Genomic DNA, 22,863 nt, shown 5'->3' on the forward strand with positions numbered 1-22,863 from the left:
TGTAAAATCACTGCTGCTGCTGCTTCTTCTGCTTTTTCTTCTTTTTTTTTTTTGCAAAACGATTAATGGATACTGCGTCATTGTCAAGGCTTTTCATGCAAGCTTTACAAATAAGGAATTACACACAAATATTATACACAAATCTATCCTTAAAATGATAACAAAAAAAACAACAACAAAACAAAACAAAACAAGCTCCACGTTAGTATTAAAGTCCCATGCCCTGTGGGTGGGTGTGCACTGAATTGCTGTTGGACAGGTCGAAATGTGAAATATCCATAGTTTTACAAGCATTTACAGTAGTACACTGAGACCAAGATATGTTTTGTCAAACTATTCAGAATAATAGATACAGTCCACACAATTAACATTAAATAAAAATATTTAGGAAATACATTTAATAAAAGAGAAAAAAACACATATAAGAGACTAGAGACAGACTCTGATGTAGCTGGCTTCTATTCTAATGTCATAGCACCAATCCTTTAACTGCAATAACAAAGAAAACTGAAAGTACGTTCCATTGGTTAGGAATGTGTTTAATGCTAGTTTCATATTTATAAGACACTTTACGCATGACCAAAGAGTGACCATCTCTCCCATATACACTTTTTCTTTGTGCTAATCTTTTGCTCTCTCTCTCTCACACACACACATTTTTGAAAGTGCATAAACTCTACCCGAAATGTGCAATCATGCATCATTGCTTCCCCAACTAATATTTAAGGTTTCTTTCTCAGAATCCTGTTATAACACACACAAAAACACATAGTATCACACTCACACACATTCTTGTACCTCCATCATTATGGGGACTCATTGACCTATACTCCCGAGCTCCTTACCCTAACCTTAACCATCACAACTAAATGCCTAACCCTAACCAAAACCTAATTCTAATCTGAACCCTAAATCTAAGTCTTAACCCTCAAATAGCCCTTTGAAAAAGTGAGGACTAGCCAAAATGTCCTCACTTCCCAAAAACTTCCTAACTCTGTTGCTTAAAAGTGTATTCCGGTCCTCAATATGTAGCAAGTACAAGTACACACACACACTTCTGTCATTGTGGGGACTCATTGACATAATACATTCCCTAGCCCTTTACCCTAGCCTTAACCATCACAATTAAACCCCAACCCTTACCCTAACCCTAACCTAAACCTAATACTAACCTGAACCCTAAAACTAAGTTTTAACCCTCAAACAGCCCTTTGAAAAAGTGAGGACCAGCCAAAATGTCCTCATTTCCCAAAAATGTCCTAACTCTCTTGCTTAAAAGCATATTCTCGTCGTCAATATGTGCGCACACACACACACACACACACACACACACACACACACACACACACACACACACACACACACACACACGTGTAAATGACATTTTGGTTTGCTCACACTCCCCTACGGAGGGATTTTCCAAACCATAATTAGTGGCAAGTCCACCAACTAACTGCTTCAAAGAAACATTAAGACAAATCACAGAGATAATACAAAGACATACATTCTGTAAACCTACTTTAATATCTCTACTTGTGCAAATAGCAAAAAATTGAATTACTGGTATACAAAGTATAGCTTTGTCATCATAGTAGGGCTCTCTTGAATTAAACAGCCAGTAAAGGTGTGTGTGTTGTACTGTACATTGTGGCTTTGTGGCAGACAACACACCCAGCTTAGTCTTACAAATTCAGAGTCTTGAGCTATGAAAAATAAAATAAGAGATTCTTAAACATGAAACATTTTGGTAACTGTGTGTTTGACCCACTACACAGCACACTATATAAGAAAAACACAAAGTTTTATTATTTCATTCATTCTAAATTACACACATTACACATTTGTTCAAGTTGATGACTTCTCAGTGACCTTTGCTCTGACCTGTTAGACCGTTACACTTCCTGTAGGTGATATTGGGCCACTTAAACCACTTAAAGAGCCCTAAACAGTACAATAGCCAGAAACACTTTGCTATAAGGTCCATAAATAAGCATATTAATATATGTATTAACGCTTTTATAATGATGAATCATATCACATGCACTAATCATATACATAGCCTCTGAATCATATACCATAATATTTTAATTAAAAATCATGATATGCAGCATTAATAAAGATTACTTATATTATTAATGGTTTTCCTTTTTTTTTGTACACAATGTGTAACCAAATCTTCAGATTATTTAAATAACTCAGAACATTTTGCATTTTATATGATCAAAATCAAGCCGCTTTATTTGGCACAATGTTATAAAAATGTGTGACAATCTCGTAGGACTTGGATCCACTTAAGCACTGGAACATTATAAACTTTTCTTTCATCCCACAGTTGAAAACGTTAACAATATTTACGCGGTTATGTAAGATGAAAACCTTAACTTGATGAACCCTTTTGGTTTTTCTAGAGCAATCTGGACACTTGTAGAAAAATGATACATTTTTGTGACACCTATTTGCAATAAAAAAATGCAATAATAATAATAATAATAATAATAATAATAATAATAATAATAACTAAAAAGGCACTCGGTAGAGTGCATACCTCTGCCAAGCCACATGTTATCAACATCAAAGTCAAATCACTTGAACCTAGGATAATACTGAAACTGTACACCAAATTTCATCCAAATCCGTTCCTTACTTTTTGAGTTATGTTGGGAAAAGGAAAAAAAAAATCTTGGATCTGCCTACATATCCACATTTGCAACAAAATCTAATCAATTGTTTCTTGGTCCATGGCTCACCTTTCCTCAAAATCTATTCACTACATTTTGAGTTACATTGGGAACAGGCAAACAAACAAACAAGAGGCAAAGTCATAACCTTCTTCAAATAAATATCCAGATGTTGACTATGTTTACATACATACGCAGATTTGCATCAAAATCTAATTAACTGATCCTTAGTCCATGGCTCACCTTTCCTCCAAATTTCATCAAAATCTGTTAACTACTTTTTAAGTTACGTTGGCAACAAACAAATGGAGGCAAAAACAACGTTGGTGGAGGCAATAAGTTTGCTAAAGAATTCCAGGTACTCGAAAACAAAAGGGGGTCTCAAGCTTTATAGCCTGTAATTAGATATAGCCTATAATTTAAGTTAAACTACTGTACATTGTTCAAAACGCATCATTCAATACATAAATCATTATTAATACTGCATGATAATAATTAACAGAATGAGTTGACAAGCTGTTAATGCTTAACTATTACCATCATTAAATGTTGTTCATACAGTATGAGGCTGTTATAATGTATACACTTCATACACATGCTAATGATTAGTGCATCATTGGGAAAGCGATTAGTACACACATTAGTATGTGCTTAGTCATGCACCTTTAGTAAAGTGTTACCCAAAAGCCCCTAGATTGAGTCACTACCCCTATGGAAATGGAATATATTGTTATATGTTATCAATATATTCCTAAACAGAATATATTGTACATTATATATACACAATATATTACACATTTGTATGTAATTTTGTACACAGAAATCCAGTTGCTTAAATTACAACCACACAAGACTCCAACTGGATTTCCAATGGATTAAAAAAAATGCATCAATGTGATGGCTGTAATTCGTTTTAAATGGGGTTAAAACACACAAGACAGCTAACGTTATTCTAAAATTGACGTTGTGCAAATGGCTGTTGCTCAGGCAACAAAGCAGAGGTGAGGGTTTTAATCATCCATTGCCTTCAGTAAAGTGCTAATATTCAAAGGCTGAGTGAGAATTTACCTGCACATGTCCACTGTCTGAACATGAACAATGAACATGAACACGGATTTTGGATGTGATTTTAAAGATCCCAGATCCTGAACAGAACCTGAAACAGCCTTGTGTCATGTTTGAGGTATGTGAATAATCATAATATTGCATATCGAGAACGTTTTGACTAATTAAATTCTGGTGTATTTAATTAAAATATTGGTAAAAAATAGGTATAATCCTTAACATTCAGTGTTATAGTCCAGTTTTGTCCCAATAATTGGACCATGTTTGGTTACCAAAATTCACTCATCTGAAACATATCATAAATCACACTTAGGACTCCTAATCAATCAGTAACAGACAGACTATCCATTGTTATTTGACTATTTTATATCTTTTTTTTATGATAGTTTTTCATTCTGATCATATAACAATATTTATCATATTTAACTGACATAGAGTATCTTTATAAAGTATATGGCGGATTTTAACAATATACTTTTAAATAATATTTATGGGGATAATTTGTCACAGCAAGTCATACTATTGACCAATCTCTCCAGCCTACTGGTCTATACATGTTTGAGTCACTGATTATGACTGAAATACAATTATGCTACAACTTACATAAACGTAGACAAAGTGCCAAAAACAGATAATGGCAGAATTAACTATAAAAATAAGTAGTACCCCGCATATTTATATGTATTCCCCAGGACAAATGCCAGAAATTATTTCTTTGTTTTACTACAAACACATATCCTGTAAATACTGTCAGACAAAAGTAGCTCCTGTTACAGTAACTAAAATAAGCCATGAGAAGATAACCATAATAATCCTGTTATTCTTGTACTGCTGCATATTGTTTGCCCAGTGAAAAACACACATGGTTTTGGAACTGTTGGCAAAAGCCAACACCACAAGTAACTGAATAAAACCACAATGATCCTTGGTTTAGAAGATTCTTTGCCCAGAAAATCAAAGACACCCTCCTTTTTGATGGCTCACAAAGTACCTCAGGTGCCCATACTGGACCTTCCCTCAATGCTGACCTTTACCTCCTGTGAAAGGAAGGAAAGTTTAGGAAGAGTTGCAGGGTGCTCATTCTCCTGTGACTTCCCTATCTCTCCTCTCTCTGGGGCAGACCACCTTCTCTTGCGACTCCCTGCACCATGAGTTTTCCCCTCTTCAGTTTTTGAGATGATTACACCATTACCGGAGTTAGGACTCTTAAGCCCAAGACCTACAAACTTTTGTTCCCCTTCTAATCCAAAAATGTTCCCATCTCTCAAATCCTCCCGCTGAGTCTGTAGCTCTCCAGTCTGTCCACTGGTCTTGGCTGCTTTATGATGAGTGTTATTATGGTTCTTCACAGGACCAAAGGTTTGGTCTTTTCTTAATGCGCCATTCCTTAGGCTCTTTAGGGTGAGGGAGATGCAGACATCACCAACAGAGAGTTTGGCACATGACAGAGCCAGTAACTGGGTAGTGCGGTCTGGGCAGCAGGATGACCATCCCTGACCAAACACAAAGAAAGGGTACTCTACCAGCACTTCCACACATACCTACAGAGAAGGAACAGGAACATGGTCAAGAAACTAGCTAACTAACAATTATATTATTGCACAAAATAACAAAAATTGTTTATGTCAGGAGTATAACTAGTTCATTACAGCAGCATTATTATAACTACACAGTGTAAGTAATTCTAGCTATAGCTGTTTAATACATATCATGGACAATTTGTTTGTAGAAATGATATGTCGAATTCAGTCTGGTAACCACATATCAAGGTTTCAGTACAATGTCAGTTCATTGGCACAAATGTAACGACTGGCACAACTCTATATTATTGCAATGTTAAAAAGTGCAAATGTGATCCAGAAAGGGTCAAATTTGCAACAAAAAGTATGCATGGTTTAGACCCAGAAAAATAGCCTACAAAATAATAAATGATGGGTACAAATAAAACAAACACTATTAAAAATACCCTGAATCACCTGTGCTTTGTGTTCCCCGACTGAGAACTGTATGATAACTGCATCAGGCGTTCTGCTGGAGTCTATCCTTTCAACTGTGCTAGAGTCAATTTTTAGTTCTCTGCTCACTTCTGCACTCTGTAGGAAGTCCTCTGTCCTTAGGTCCTCCACCCGCTTAAGCTCGCCATCTGCCAGCTGGATGATAGAGCCCTTCATGAAGTATGGAGGCAGGGCTGATGATGGAGATAGGGGTGCATTTTGTGGGCTTGTGGGTGTTGGAGGGAGCACAGGAGCTGGAGGTGCTACTATCCCTGCTGAAAGCACAGGAAGTTGTACTTGTGTGGAACTCTGTACACCTGCTGCAGCATGATGTTCCTCAGGGCCTGTGACTTCTTTGCCATTAGGGAGAATGGAGGTTGGAACAGTAGGTGTGGGTGCAGTGATGTAGGCCTGAGGCAGACCTGTGGCTACTGTCGGTACATTGGCAGCAGAAATGGTAGGGATGGAGCAGCGAGTAACCTCTGACTCAGTAGATGATGTATTGATATTGCCAGCACTCACAGGAATAAGCAGGGAGGGACTGCCTGAGATCACTAGATGCTGTGGGAGGTTGCTATGGTAACTGGCCACAGCCTGCTGGGGCGCCCCAGATGTACTAGTAATGTATCCAATAATAGGCAGCTGTGTGCTTGAGAAAAGGTTTGTAGAAAGCTCCTGGGTAGGGGCGGATGGAGATGTATGCAGGAGAGTGTGAGGGGAAAGAGTTGGAGCAAGAGATACTGCCATGCTGTCTGATGATGGGAGAGAAAGGGAGGAAACTCTAGAGACTGGCTTCCCCACAGATAGCCTTGTTCTCTCAACTCGAGCCAGAGATGTGTGCTCTTTATCGTGGGTGCTCTGAAGCTCAGTGCTATTATTGGCCATCAGGTGGTTGCTTGACACCAGCATGACTGATGTCTGAAGTCCTGCACTGTCATGAGAAGCATAATCAGCAGGGAGCAAGACCTGAGTTTGGGCCGGGAGACCCAGGTTCTGAATCTGCCTTTGGCCATCATCACTTTCTGGTTTGTTAGACATTCCCTTCACAATGCTGGTTGTGTGTTTGACCACTGTGACCTCTCCCAGAGCACCATTCTGCAGATCTCTGCTTTGGGAGTCAGGTGGTTTTGTAATGAGCCCATCAGCATAATGCACAAGCACCTGAGAGGGAGTAAGAGTCAGACCATGAGGGGCAAGAACAGTTGAATGAGTATGAAGTTGAAGGGGTACTTGTGAAGTTGGGGAAATCACTGGCAAACCAACTGGAGTGCCCTCTACCTGAATGCACTGGCTGGTGGTGTGAGCTACGTTAGGTAAGGATGAAATCACATGCTGCTTCTGTGGGTTTCCATTAGAAGCTTGTGGGATGACAGCTGTGGTAGCATAAACCTCCTGGGCAGGTCTACGTGACTGGGTCGGACTTGCTGCAGCTGACACTATCTGGGAGGAGATATAACTGGTGTAGGGTCCAATGATTTGTAAATTAGGTGGCAGCTGGGTGGGCTGGATGGGTCCTGCTGCTTGAGGAAGGTTGGAGGAGAGGACAGTTGGGTTGGCTGTTATTGTAGTTGTTCCAGAAAGACCTCCTGCAGGTGTGGAGCTTGTATATGATGACAAAGAGCTGTTGGAAACAGAGGTGGAAAGTGGGTACTCTGTCACTATAGTCAGGGCCTTAGTTGATGGTGTTGGGCTGCTAGCTTCAGTACTGTTACTCTGTGAGGGAACTAGGTTGGGAACAGTGGCCATGCTGGCCATGCTGGCTACACTAGCAAGCCATGCCAGGTTCTCACCACTTTGGCTCTCATTCACAGTTGATGCTACCAGCACCTGCCGCTCCTCAAGCGCCAGGATCTCTCTCTTCTTTGGAGGCAGGCACTCATTACTACGCTCCTGGTTGGACTTCATGATCTTTCACTCTTTGACTCCTGCGTGCTACTACACTGGATGGGTTTGGTCTTGTTTTTAGTTGGTCTTCAGTGTCAAGAAGTCCATTGTTCTAAAAATTGTTCTTGTTATATATTGTATTATGATATAAATCAGATTAGTCACTGGAGCTTCTTGCTGTTACTGACGTCTTCATGTGGAATCATCTGGAATTATCTCCCTTACTGCTGTACCTTGCTGTGGTCTGTACCTTGATCAGAAAGAAAATCACAAAATCATAAACGATCATTTTGAATTTACTTCAAAGCCTACTTCCCCTTCAGCCTCCCCTGACAAAAAAAAAGTAAAACTAAACACACTGCTTCTCATTGCAAATTTGAATGATATAAACATAGCAGGACCCAAGAACTGCAGAAGCCTTCTTTACACACAGCCAGAGCACTTTATGGTCTAAACAATCATCATTTTTTAAAATTGTGCATACATCATAATGATGAACATGCACAGCACACATAGAGCAAGCATATAATTACATGAGCGTGACTGTATAGAAGCATATGTACTATATTAGTCTACAGTATGCCATCATATGGTCATTTATAGTAGTTTTCAACACTCTTGAACCAATTGTCTCTTTTAAAGAAACCAATTAATTTCTTGTCTTTTCATAAAGCTAAGAAAACTATAATTATTTACATTATTACCAAATATATTCCTGATGTACAATCATACAACCTTATTTAAAAAAAATAAAAATAAAATAAAATCTTGGGACGGGCATGGTAGTGCAGTGGTTAGCGCTGTCGCCTCACAGCAAGAAGGTCCGGGTTCGAGCCCCATGACCGGCGAGGGCCTTTCTGTGCAGAGTTTGCATGTTCTCCCCGTGTCCGTGTGGGTTTCCTCCAGGTGCTCCGGTTTCCCCCACAGTCCAAAGACATGCAGGTTAGGTTAACTGGTGACTCTAAATTGACCGTAGGTGTGAATGTGAGTGTGAATGGTTATCTGTGTCTATGTGTCAGCCCTGTGATGACCTGGCGACTTGTCCAGGGTGTACCCCGCCTTTCGCCCGTAGTCAGCTGGGATAGGCTCCAGCTTGCCTGCGACCCTGTAGAACAGGATAAAGCGGCTAGAGATAATGAGATGAGATGAGATGAGAAAATCTTGGGACACCGTGTAAAATGTGAATAAAAACAGAATCTGATTTGCAAATCATGGAAACCCTATATTTCATTGAAAGTAGTACAAAGACAACATATCAAATGTTGCAACTGATTTTTTTTCTTTTAGAAAATTATATGCTTATTTTTGAATTAATATCAACAACACATTTAAAAACAGATGGGACAGGGGCAACAAAAGACTGGAAAAGTTATGCAATCCTAAAAAAAAAAATTAAGTGGCAACAGGTCAGTAACATGATTGGGTATAAAAAGAGCATCCCAGAGAGGAGGAGTCTCTCAGATGTAAAGATGGGGAGGGGTTCACCGCTCTGTGAAAGACTGCATGGGCAAACAGCAAACAGTGCAACAATTTAAGAATAATGTTCTTCAACTGCAAAGAATTTGGGGCTTACATCATCTATGGTACATAATATCATTCAAAGATTCTGAGAATGCTGAGAAATCTCTGTACGCAAGAGACAAAGCCAAAAACCAACATTGGATGCCTGTGATCTTCAGACCCTCAGGCAACACTGCATTAAAAGCAGACACGTGTCTGTAGTGGAAATCACTGTATGGGCTCAGGAACACTTCAGAAAACCATTGTCTGTGAAAATGGTTCATTACTGCATCCACAAATGCAAGTTAAAAGCAGATATAAACAATATCCAGAAACACAGCCACTTTCTCTGGGGCAGAGCTCTTTTACGATGGACTGAGGCAAAGTGGAAAACTATTCTGTGGTCTGACAAATCAAAATTTGTTTTGGAAATCATGGACACCACGTCCTCCAGGCTAAAGCGGAGCGGGACCATCCGACTTGTTATCAGTGCACAGTTCAAAAGCCAGCATCTATGATGGTATGGAGGTTCATTAGTGCACATAACATGGGTAGCTTGCACATCTGGGAAGGCTCCATTAATGCTTAACGATATAGAGTATACAGGTTTTAGAAAAACACACTGCCATTCAAATGATGTCTTTCAGGGAAGGCCTTACTTCTTTCAGCAAAACAATGCCAAACCGTATGCTGCACATATTACAACTGCACGGCTCCATAAAGAGTCTGGGTGCTAAACTGGCCTGCTTGCATTCAAGACCTGTCTCCCATTGAAAACATTTGATGTATTTTAAAATGCAAAATACAACAAAGGAGACCCCGAACTGTTGAGCAACTGAAATTGTATATCTGGCAAGAATGGGACAACATTTCTCTTTCAAAGCTACAGCAATTGGTCTCCTCAATTCCCAAACACTTACAGTGTTGTTAAAAGAAGAGGTGATGCAACACAGTGGTAAACATGCCCCCGACATGACTTTTTTGAAACATGTTGCTGACATCAAATTCAAAATGAGCATATATTTTTCAAAAAACAATAAAATTTCTCAGTTTCAACATTTAATATGTTGTCTTTGTACGATTTTCAATGAAATACAAGGTTTCCATGATTTGCAAATGATCACATTCTGTTTCTATTTATGTGGTGCACAGCCTCACAACTTTTTTTGGAAATTGGGTTCTATTCTATATTGCTTTTGTGTCAGTTGTACCTTTACATTTCTATCCCAATGTTGTGCCTTTCCCAGGGGTTAACTGCATTGACTTAAACCGCATCTTGTTTACTCATTTATGCTCTCTCTCTCTCTCTCTCTCTCTCTCTCTCTCTCTCTCTCTCACACACACACACACACACACACACACACACACACACATTCATACATATATAAATACACACATAGGCTGGTCGCCGAGTCAGAGAGATTAGCACTGCAGTATCACTCCAGCTCTGACTACATCAGACATCACACACTGCTGCCCTGTTGCAGATAGCTTGCCTGGGCCCCCAACGTAACTTCTTCACCCCTCCCTATCCTCCTCAGTACACACACACACACACACACCTTGTGAACGTCACACAAATGAACACATAGTGACAAGCCAAATGCCAAAGCACAGTTTTAACTATGCAAATTCATATGCAAATGACTTCTTCTATGATTCTACCAGAACACATGATAAAATACCTGTGTTATATTTGTAATATGGCATTTACCTGCTTTTTTGCATTCACAGTTGCACACATTTTAGATACATTGAATGTCAAGATCTAACAATGTTACAATCACAGAAACCTAAAACATGATGTCATCCCCAAATGTGCAGACAAAGTAGAATCAAGTACTACACTTCGGTACGACGTCGAGCACCTTCGAACCAAACACTGCAAAGAATGAAAAACATTCTTCATCATGGTCATTGGAAAATTGGGAAAAGTGTTTGTTGCTTTTTGCCAGACAATGCCCTTAGGCAACTATTCCCTGCACGTTGCCACCCTTTCATAAAGGTACCTGCCCCTTTAAGAGGCGGGTTGGGGAGTCCTAAGCTAGACATGAATCCAAACAGTGCTGTTGCTGCTTTACAATGACTACAGACTGCTATTCTGAACATATTCTCTCTCTCTCTCTCTCTCTCTCTCTCTCTCTGTGTAAGTAAAATCACATCATAAAATGCACACATTCTGCAAAATGTATGCAAATGTGAAATGAAAATGTATCTAATCTTTCCTTAGAGAATGCCTACATGGACTACGCCAACACTCGAGTAAAACTGGGCAACATTACAGGGTGTCATGATGAAGATTCCTTTGTCAGGAGCCTTACCTCTGGATAGTGGAGAAAACAGCTCTCTCTCTCTCTCTCTCTCTCTCACTCTCGCCTTGCACAGTGTAGTATGTGAGTGCAAAGCACCCTATTCCTCACCAGCCATCCTTTGTCCAGGTTTAACATATATACAAAGTCAGAGCCACAATCCTCTCGTTATATATTCACCTCCATGTCCTGTATTTGTCCCTTGCACTCCTGTCCTCTCTTCTTGCCTCTTGTTTTCCTCTCCTCCCTTTTGCAGTAGCCCTGGAGGAGTAAGCATAAAGGAAGTCCCCTTGCCTGGGCTGTCTCACATGAAGCCCTTGCGTACAAGCAATACGGAGTATGTTATGCAAGGCAAACACACTGCCTCACTCCCAATCTCTCTCTCTCTCTCTCTCTCTCTCTCTCTCTCTCACACACACACTCACTCTACACACACATACGCACACACATGCTCAGTGCTCTACTGAATGCAGCTCCTCCTCCCCCAGTCAGCCTCAGCAGCCTCATCAGGTATTCATTCAAAAAACACACTCCACTTGGCACGACGCCCAAGCTACACTCACAGGGAGGGAACGAAGGAGGGAAAGAAGGAAAGACAGAAGGGGAGAGGGAGAATTACGCAGGGAAGGCGGAGGCAAAAGCAAGAAGCCTAGTACTCACAGAAGGATAAGCAAAAATACATGCTCTCTGGAAAGGATTACACACATACACACGTACGTATACTCAACATACTGAGCCCCTACAGCTTTTCCTTTGTGTTTGTAGCCTAATTAAGTTTTCCTCCGTGGAAAAAGAATGCCCTGTTTTGCAAAGTACAGTCCAGGTTTGATAAACATAAATCAGCTCCGAAACAAATTCCATTTGCATGCCGCTGTGCTCTGAGGACTGTCCTGGTTTAACCTCTTATGCACCTGCTCTTAGGGAGCCACCATGTCACCACACTAGGCCTTTCCACCTGGCATCACATGGAGTCATCATATTTTTATACACATACACAAACACACAAAGCTTGAGAAGAAAACAACTGTCCAATGGAGGTTTCCAAAAAAAATTAAACAATTGTATACAAAGATTGCAAAGGTTTTGACAAACACGAACATAAGATTATTAATGGTGAACAATATCCGTTGAATAATTTTGTTGCTCTAAAATATAACGCATTTAACTCTTAAAACTGGTGTTAAACAAGCTGATGCTACAGTAATTTAGTGATTTGTGCTGTTTAGAGTTTCATGATTATTGTGAGACATTGGTGGTTAGAGGTTAGAGGTTTGAAAAAAGTTCTCAAACATACGTAGTTTCACTTTTAGCTCATAAAATTCATAAGAGCAAGAGCATCTTTTCTCACTCACCATGATCTAACCTGTTTGAGCAGAGGAGGTATGTGAGCTAGACAGACCAAACTACTAAAACGCTGCTGCATCAGTCTCTTTAGGTAGAGATAACACAAGGGCCAATTCCCCAAGTATGTCTCACTACAGCCTGCAGGATTGGGTGTGGGCGGAGAGAGCTGTCACACACTTACCGTACCATATATGGGGGTGATGACATACAAGGGTTAGGGTTAGGGTGTATCCTGTACTCATCCTTTCATCCAACCCTGCTCACATCCAATCCCGCAGACTCCAACCAGAGGCCTCTCCAATTCCAATTCACACCACTATCATCAGGCAGTCACATGGCATTGTGGGTAATGTATGTTTCAACTAAATAGGTCAACCCTGAATTTAATTGCAAAATAAATGTTGCATGTTAATTATAACAATTAATTTCCACATCATTCAGGGTGGATTTTTCCATTAGAAATTTCTTCATCACATGTACATTAGTGCACAGTGAAATTCTTTCTCTGCATTTAACCCAGTTGGGGGGTTAGGTATCTTGCTCAAGGGCACTTCAGCCATGGATGGATGGACACATGGACGGACTTCAGCCCTGCTGGTCCAGGGAAACTAACCAGCAACCTTTTGGTCCCAAAGGTGCTTCTCTCACCTTTAGGCCATGGCTTCCCCATACCCTGTTTACAATATTTTCTATTCCTCTATCCTTCTACCTACTGGTATTGCTCACAATACATATGTATAATTAGTGCCTTTATTAAATTCTATACTGTATAACATTATTATTTGAAATGTTGTATTAAATGCACTCTCTAGGCCACGAGTTCTTAACTCTAGGTGAGAGGTTCTTAGTCCCTTGCCTGCGCAGTTTGAGGTTTTCTCTGCCTCTGCGCATGTAGTTCACCTCATTAAGCTGTTGTGTCCAAGTAGCGAAAACTCCACACTGCTCAGGGCAGGCAGTTAACCCTCTGGGGTCTGAGGGTATTTTCTGTCACTGTAATGATTTTGGCATACTCTGACTTTGTCAATTTCAACAAATCTAAGCAGTATTTTCAAAGTCATGACTTTTTTGTATTCAGCACAAATTCAGCTACAATAATATCTATGTAGTATGTATGTCATGATTGTACTTTAAAAAAAAAAACAGATAAACAAAGATGTAAAAAGCAGTTTTAGAACTGTGTTAGAATGTGTGAAAAAAACCATTGTGATGAACCATTTTGGTCACTTGAGGTGATTTTGTTCAGTCTTAGGAATGTATCAAGTACAAAAACCTAAATCTGCTCCATTGGTTTGGACAATTAACTGGCCATCAAAAAAATCATGTCCTTTTATTCTGGGATAAAGGGTTGGCAGTAGGAGGGGTATTCAATGAGAAGGGTAAAAATTTCCATTCTATTCAATGAGAAGAGTGAAAACCCCTCCCACTACCAACTCTTAATCCCATCAGATTAACTCTTAATCCCATCGGGTCAAGTGACCAAAACAGTTTGTCACGATGGGTAAGGTCATGTTTTTTCACACATTCCAACACAGTTCTAAAACTGCTTTTTACAACATCTTCATTTATCTGGTATTTGGCTTTATTTTGGTATTTGACTCTATTCAATGTGTCTTGAAATTAACTCTTGTACTATTTTACTCAGGCGGCACGGTGGTGTAGTGGTTAGCGCTGTCGCCTCACAGCAAGAAGGTCTGGGTTCAAGCCCCGTGGCCGGCGAGGGCCTTTCTGAGAACATGCGGAGTTTGCATGTTCTCCCCGTGTCCGCGTGGGTTTCCTCTGGGTGCTCCGGTTTCCCCCACAGTCCAAAGACATGCAGGTTAGGTTAACTGGTGACTCTAAATTGACCGTAGGTGTGAATGTGAGTGAATGGTTGTCTGTGTCTATGTGTCGGCCCTGCGATGACCTGGTGACTTGTCCAGGGTGTACCCCGCCTTTCGCCCGTGGTCAGCTGGGATAGGCTCCAGCTTGCCTGCGACCCTGTAGAAGGATAAAGCGGCTAGAGATAATGAGATGAGATGAGACTATTTTACTCAGTTCAGAGCCACAACCAAATGTGTTACACTGTTACACAATTGCTCTGTAATTATGCTCCCATTCCAACTCCAAATTTTACTCTCTAAACTCAAAATAGAGCAAAATTAACTATTTTTGAGGAAAATACTTTTAACTCTGGAAAAACTGCTCAGTCATTTTTCCTGTGTATGCACTACACCGGACACATATTAACTGATCTGCTCATAATAAATAGAAGAAATATTTACACTTACTTGAGTTGATCTTCAGCTGGATTGAGTCGAAGTAAAAATAAAATAAAATAAAAATGACACCACTCATCAGTGTCGCAGTTCTCAAGATCGAATTGAATTGGTGTCCTAAGGCATGAATTGAATCATGAATTGATTCACTGTCCTGAAATTGAATCCCTATCCTGAATCATCCGAAGCACATAAAATCCGCGGGTCATCTCTAGTTTTACCTCCAAATAGCCTAAACTATGGCTAACAGATTTTATCCTGTTTCCAGTGGGCGTTCCCACCGTGAAAGAGAAACCAATCAAACCTGAAAGAGTGAAAGTGATTATCATGCCTAAATAGTCTTTTATGAATGTGTAAGTGGGTACTCAGTGCTCCAACTAAATAAGGTGGCAAGTTTTATGTTTCATCTAATTTAGGTCATTTAAAAATATAATATTATTTGGCAGTGGGCACATAGGAAAGTGTAAAGTATAAAGTTTCTGTCAATATGTTTATTATGCTTGTATGATAAAACCTCGCAAAGATATTTCTCTAAATACATGACCTACTCATTTTAAACCTGCCGAGCTTCACCGGCGAAGCTCTCGACCCCAGAGGGTTAAGAACCCTGGTCTAGAGTATTCATTTAACATAATAATGTTGCACAGCATATAATATAAAGTGGACATATTGTGAAAAACTCACTTTTTTGGGTATCTGGTGTCTACCGACCCACAAACTCTGAAATAAGACAACACAGTCAGGTTCTTTCGGGTTTCCCCTTCTTTTTCACGAGAGAAGCTCATTAGAATTATGAGTACTGTATTTCCACTCATGGCTTGAGAACTGCCTTTGAGACCCCGTTTACACATAGCTGGGTATCTATAAAAACGGATATTTATTTATGCGGTTGCACCCATCATTTACACGTAAACGGCGGTTTCAGTCACTGAAAACGGCTGCTTTCGAAAACTCCGGGCAAAGTGGAGATTTGTGAAAACTCCATTTTCATGCCTGCGTGTAAATAGTGGAAAACGGAGTTTTCTCCGTGTTATGGGGAAAACCGAGTTTTAGCATTGTGATCTGATGGTCCCTCCTCCTTGGCTTTCAGATCTCTGGTTGGCTTTCTATTTGTTTGACATGTTTTTGACAGCCTTCCCTGGCTGTTTTTGAGCATTGTGTAAACGGAATTATGTTCTAGTACGGGAGAGGAGAATATACCCATTTTCATAAATACCCGTCTACGTGTAAACGAAGTATGAGGCTGAATATTTATGAGGAACGAGCTACCTGATTGGCTGGTGGAGTGACCAGTGGCTCATTATCATTTAAAGGAACAGGCACTCATATCAGCCGTTTTGAACAGGGCTGTTTAGACAGGGTGAGAAGGGCACTGTGGTGCTTTATCCTTGTGGTATTTCGGCCAAAGCATGTCACAGACATTTCATTAAGCCCACAGGGAACTGTGCCAACTTGTAAGAAAGGAGTATAATATGTCACCTTTAATCCAGAGAGATCCTGTACATGAGTAGCATTGAAACGTGAAAAAGTTACATGTAGTGTATATGGAAAATTCCATGTGTGCATATGGGGAAGTATGAAAATGATGACTAATACAGTATTAGCCTGGTTACGTTCAACCAACCTTCTTGAGAAAGACATGCCCAGGCAGAGGACAGAAATTGATTTGAAGAAAGAGAAACCTGATGACAGACTTGGCAGCTGAAACGTCTGAAGGTAGGCAGGAGGACAAGGAATTTATTGAGTCTATAAAAGAAATTACTTGTTACAGCATGCAAACAAAGCTGTACAGTAGATACGTCTACTTCTAGTAGCAATCAAATGATAATACTTAAAGAATAGGTAAAACAGATACAAAAATAATATGAAAAATATATGGGACATATTGCAGCTTCTGCAAAATGCAATGTAGTTGCAGGATATTATGCCAAGTAAGTGTGGATAATATTAATCAAACATACCATGTACTGAGAGGCTCCGGTTGAAATTATGGATCCTCTGAGGTGATTGGCATAGTACTATTTTGTGAGGGGCACAGCCCCGAAGAAAACAGTACTATGCCAGTCACCAAAGAGAATCCATAATTACTGGTGCCTCTCAGTGCATGGTATAGTCGATTTATATCCCTCATCAAAAAAATTCAAAACTAAAAGTGTTAAGATTGAATCTTGGCATAAACTCACTGGAGGCAGCCATGTTTGTTGTTTATGTCAGCGTGACCTTCGACCTGCGCGTGTGCAATGTACCATACTATCACCTGCCTCGCTAGGCATGATAATGATATGTAGATCTACACACAGTTGTGACTCGAGTCAGTCATAAAGCTTTAAATTGTGATGTCAGTTCCAGGATATACTACGACTGACTCACACCATATCCATTTTTTTAACTTTCGACCTCACAAGATGCATTGCTTAATCAATGGTGGAACTATTTTATGTCACATGAGCCATTCTTGGCCAATCCCTGCATGAGAATTTTTTGACGAGGGTGCAGTCTCATCACATCGTTCCTGTGGAGGACTGCCCCATATGGACAGTTGAAAGTCACACTTGGAAGACGCTCTGGACACTTACAGTAATGCTTTTATGGCTGAGGACTACAGTTGACTTGCTAACTTTAGGACTGCAGTTGTCATGAACAGTTTTGCACTCAAGTTTCCATCATTGAAGAGTTATAACATCAACGAAACTGACTTAATGTTAAAAATGTTATAATCATGTTGTCTGTTATCACCCAAATGAGGATGGGTTCCCTTTTGAGTCTGGTTCCTCTCAAGGTTTCTTCCTCATGTCGTCTGAGGAAGGTTTTCCTTGCCATTCTCATCACAGTCTTGCTCATTGGGGATAGATTAGGGATAAAATTAGCTCATGTTTAAAGTTGTTAAAATTCTGTAAAGCTGCTTTGTGACAATGTCTATTGTTAAAAGCGCTATAAAAATACATTTGAAACTTGAACTTGATAATATAAAATATAATAATATACACTCACTGGCCACTTTATTAGGAACACCAATACACCTGCTGTTTTATGCAGTTCTCTAATCATCCAGTCCCTTGACAGCAACACAATGCATAAAATCATGCAGATACAAATTAAGTGCTTCAGTTAATGTTCAAACATCAGAATGGGAACAATTGTGATCTCAAAGTGTGACTTTCACTGTGGAATGGGTGTTGGTTTGAGTCAGATGGACTGGTTTGAGCATTTCAGAAACTGCTGATCCCCTGGGGTTTTCACACACAAGTCTCTAGAGTTTACAAAGAATGGTGCGAAAAACAGAAAACACTGAGTGAGTGACAGTTCTATGGGTGGAAACAAATGCCTTGTTAATAAGAGAGGTCAAAGGAAAATGGCCAGATTGGTTCAAACTGCCAGCAAGGATATAGTAAGTCACATAATCACTCTTTACAACCATGGTGAGCAGAAAAGCATCTTAGCATGCAAGAGCAGAAGACCATATTGGGTTCCACTCCTGCAGCCAAGAACATGGACCTTAGAATCAAGAACAAGTTCCTATTAAAGTGGCCGGTGAGTATAAAAAATACAATAACATCTGACGTGACTAAAACCCGGTTGTGTATACGTACATTACAGAATCATGGGCAGATGTTTATATGCTGATTCATATCATAACCGTACTGTTAATCTGTTTGCATAAGCACATAGTGTAGGTGTGGCTCCAATTCCTGACTCAAGAAAACTACACTCTATGTAACCTCAGTGTAAAAGTTAAATAACTGCTTTTTATCTTTGTCTATGGGTGCACCAAAAGAACCACCAGGTCAGTGTGTGTGATAAACTGAACCTAGACAGAGTGAGTGTGTGACAGTCTGCGCTTTCAGCTTCAAGGGCTCAGTGCCTAAAGCCTACAAAGCCACGCTGAGTGACAATCTTTGATAGCTCCACTCCTCTTAATAGAAGAAGGGTTTTGGCAGGGTTGCTACGTTACTCTGTTTGGAAAGGATATTGTACCCAAGCAGTCACTGGGGGGAAGAAGTGAATTTCTCACTCTCTCTCTCTCTCTCTCTCTCTCTGTATGTGTGTGGGTGTGTGAATGAGACCATGTTTTCACAAAACAGTGCTTCATTAAACTACTCTTCCAGTAGTCCATTCTCATGTCTGTACATTCAAGAAACAAAGACCGTAACAATGCATTTTGCTAATTAAGCAGTCAAATAGCATTTAAATAGCCAAAGCACTCTATCAGCTACTATGCATCATTGACCTTTGCATGGGGTTAAATGAGTTAAGCGTGGTGCACATATGGTCTGCTCTTTACAGTTATTAAAAATATAAATCATTTACGAGAGTCTGTATTTAGTGTTTGTACCCAAAGGCAAAGAGTAAACAAGAAGCACAACATCACCAGTTAGCAGTTGATTAAATATAGAAATATAACTGCACACACAAAGCAGCATGCATGTACTTACTGTGATCCCACCAGATGTGGTGCTTTCCAGCAGAAATTAGCACTGTTTGTCCTCACATGGTTCTCCCTCAGCACCTGTTACTCACTACACTGCCAGAAGTGTCTCAAATAGTCTCACATTATTGATATAAAAACCCTGAGACATGTTCTGACATGTTCAGACATGCAGAAAGAAGGACTGAGAAGGCTTGGGCCTGAGTTGCACATGAGCATACACCACACAAGCGTGAAGAATGTGGAAGGAGGAGAAAGATTTGATTGGTTACTTTTATGCAAACAAAGACTACAATGAATGCAACTCTCAAAGAACAATCCATCCTGTGTTCATTACACTTGAAATATTGAGTCATTAATCAAACTAATTCATCATGTGAAAAACCAGCTAGCTGTAAATAAAAAAGCTCTCTATCTTCAAGGAGGGATAGATAGATAGATAGATAGATAGATAGATAGATAGATAGATAGATAGATAGATAGATAGATAGATAGATAGACTGGGAAATTGTTTTGGACAACATGAAATAGAATAAAAAAAAAAGATCCCAAGAAGAAGCCAACTATACAGACCCTTTCCAAAAAAATTAGAATATCATGGAAAAGTTGTTTAATTTCCATAATTCCATTCAAAAAGTTAAACTTTCATAGATTATAGATTCAGGGCCCACAATTTAAATGATTTCAAGTATTTATTTGTTTATTTTTACATAATTTGGGCTTCCAGCTCATAAAACCCACGAAAACAGGAATTCAAAAAATTAGAATACTGTGAACAAATTAGCCCAAATTTTGCAGGGCATGAATGTTTTAAACTGAGTGTCACACACTAATCATCTACTAAACTCAAAGCACCTGCACAGGTTTCCCCAGGTGTCATTAAATTGCTTCAGTTTGGTTCAATTGTCTCAGTTCGGTTCAATATGGGGAAGACTGCAGACTTGACAACTGGCCAAAAGACCATCATTGATGCCCTCCATAGGATGGGTAAGCCACAAAAGTTCATAGCTAAGGAGGCTGGCTGTTCACAGACTGCTGTGTCCAAGCATATCAATGGAAAGTCTAGTGGAAGGGCAAAATGTGGCAGGAGAAGATGTACCAGCAAAAGAGATGACCATGGGCTTCAGTGGATTATCAAACAGAGAAGATTCAAGAATCTGGCAGAGATCCAGAAAGAGTGGAATGAGGCGGGAGTCACAGCTTCAAAAACCACCACATTCAGACGCATCCAGGAGACAACTGTCGGGTTCCTCGGGTCAAGCCACTTCTGAACCTGAGCCAACATAGGAAGTGTCTCAACTGGGCCAAGAGGAAGAAGGACTGGACTGTTGGCCAGTGGTCCAAGGTCCTCTTTTCCAATGAAAGTAAAGTGTGCCTTTCATTCGGGAATCAAGGTCCAAGGGTTTGGAGGAAGACGGGTGAGGAACAGAACCCAAGCTGCTTGAGGTCCAGTGTGAAATATCCACGGTCAGTCATGATTTGGGGTGCAATGTCCGGTGCAGGTGTTGGTAAACTCTGCTTTCTTAAATCCAAGGTCACCGCAACAGTCTACCAGAATGTTTTAGAGGACTTCATGATTCCTTCTGCTGAGAATCTGTATGGAGATGCAGATTTCATCTTCCAGCAGGACCTGGCCCCTGCCCATACTGCCAGAAGCACCAAAACCTGGTTTGATGCCCATGCCATCACAGTGCTTGACTGGCTAGCCAACTCGCCGGACCTAAACCCCATTGAGAATCTATGGGCTATTCTCAAGAGGAAAATGAGGGGCACCAGACCCAACAACAAAGAAGAGCTGACAGCAAGCATCAAGGAAATCTGGGCTTCCATAACTCCCAGGCAATGCCACAGGCTGATTGCCTCAATGCCACGTCGCATCGAGGCAGTGATTAAGGCAAAGGGATTCCCAACCAAGTATTGAAGATTGACATATCATTTTGAAAGTACCATATTTTGATTGATTTGATGTGATCCTAATTTCTTTCTTTTTTTCTGCAAAAACTGAGAAGTAAATGGTGATTTGTTCCCAGTATTCTAATTTTTTGAATTCCTGTTTTTGTGGGTTTTATGAGCTGGAAGCCCAAATTATGTAAAAATAAACAAATAAATATTGAAATCATTTAAATTGTGGGCCCTGAATCTATAATCTATGAAAGTTTAACTTTTTGAATGGAATTATGGAAATTAAACAACTTTTCCATGATATTCTAATTTTTTGGAAAGGGTCTGTACAGATAAAAATGGAACCACACACACACACACACACACACACACGTATCCATCCATCCATTATCTGTAGCCGCTTACCTTGTCCTACAGGGTCGCAGGCAAGCAACCTATCCCAGCTAACTATGGGTGAGAGGCGGGGTACACCCTGGACATCACCAGGTCATCGCAGGGCTGACACAGAGACAAACAATCATTCACACTCACATTCACCCAACGGTCAATTTAGAGCCACTAATTAGCCTAACCTGCATGCCTTTGGACTGTGGGGGAAACCAACACACACACACACACACACACACACACACACACATTATATATATATATATATATATATATATATATATATATATATATATATATATATACATACACACACACACAGGGTGTCCCACCTGTAAATCAATAGGCCATACACAGTTGCCCCCTAACTTCTGGGACACCCTGTATATATATATATATATATATATATATATATATATATATATATATATATATATATATATATATATATATATATATATATATATGTGCTATGTGCATGTAGTGAATCCCTGATGCGGGTGGAATATTGAAGTGCGGCAGGTGGGAAATGATATTAAAACAGATGTTATTTTCTATTTCATGCTTGCTTTTCAGTGATACTAATCTCATCTGGTTGGGAGAGATCCTCTCTCGTCGCTCTCTCCCTCCTTTTCTACCTTCCATCCTCACTGCAAAACACACACAGACACAACATTAATTGCCAACAGGTGTACTGACTTTGCCACTCACCTTCCCTGGCCCCGCCCTCCATTCACAAACCACCACTTGACCACACCCCCACTGCCACATATCCCCACCGCCCGACTTAGGCTAGGGAGCCGTCGAGCCTGCAGCAGATTCCCCCCCCGACAGGACAAGAAGTCTGCCACCACCATCTGCACCCCCGGTCTCGAATTTAAACAGCTGTAGGGCGAGATACCAATGGGTGATCAGCGCATTAGCATCCTTCATGTAGCAGAGCAACTGGAGGGGAGCATGGTCTGAACAGAGGGTGAAAGGGCGCCCCAGCAGGTAGTATTGGGGGGTGAGGACCGCCCACTTGATGGCCAGGCACTCCTTCTCGATGGTGCTGTACTTACTTTCATGCATCAAGAGCTTGTGACTGATGTACAGCAGTAGACGTTCCTCACCCTCCAC

General features: G+C 40.3%; 1 protein-coding gene across 5 annotated transcripts; it reads right to left on the bottom strand.

Moving 5' to 3' along the window:
• Nucleotides 1-1,784: 1,784 nt before the first annotated feature.
• Nucleotides 1,785-19,617, bottom strand: atxn1b (ataxin 1b). 5 transcript variants are annotated; one of them, XM_060921343.1, is made up of 4 exons: nucleotides 19,463-19,617; nucleotides 11,443-11,691; nucleotides 5,720-7,871; nucleotides 1,785-5,284 (listed from the first exon to the last, which is right to left on the bottom strand). In XM_060921343.1, exons 3-4 carry the CDS (start codon nucleotides 7,640-7,642, stop codon nucleotides 4,736-4,738), a joined length of 2,472 nt encoding a protein of 823 aa, XP_060777326.1. In that variant the 5' UTR covers nucleotides 7,643-7,871; nucleotides 11,443-11,691; nucleotides 19,463-19,617; the 3' UTR covers nucleotides 1,785-4,735. The 5 variants fall into 5 exon arrangements, with proteins under 5 accessions (XP_060777326.1, XP_060777328.1, XP_060777324.1 ...); XM_060921345.1 differs by lacking the exon at nucleotides 11,443-11,691 and having other exon boundaries at nucleotides 5,828-7,871; XM_060921341.1 differs by lacking the exon at nucleotides 11,443-11,691.
• Nucleotides 19,618-22,863: the final 3,246 nt, after the last annotated feature.

The sequence above is a fragment of the Neoarius graeffei genome, chromosome 5 (assembly GCF_027579695.1).
Source record: "Neoarius graeffei isolate fNeoGra1 chromosome 5, fNeoGra1.pri, whole genome shotgun sequence".
NCBI lineage: Eukaryota > Metazoa > Chordata > Actinopteri > Siluriformes > Ariidae > Neoarius > Neoarius graeffei.

Excerpts from the sequence above, each read along its gene's own strand:
- atxn1b (XM_060921341.1), bottom strand. The coding sequence starts at position 7,642 with ATGAAGTCCAACCAGGAGCGTAGTAATGAGTGCCTGCCTCCAAAGAAG. Across the intron at positions 5,285-5,719 it reads TCGGGGAACACAAAGCACAG|GTATGTGTGGAAGTGCTGGT; the intron begins GTGATTCAGGGT and ends CCTTCTCTGTAG.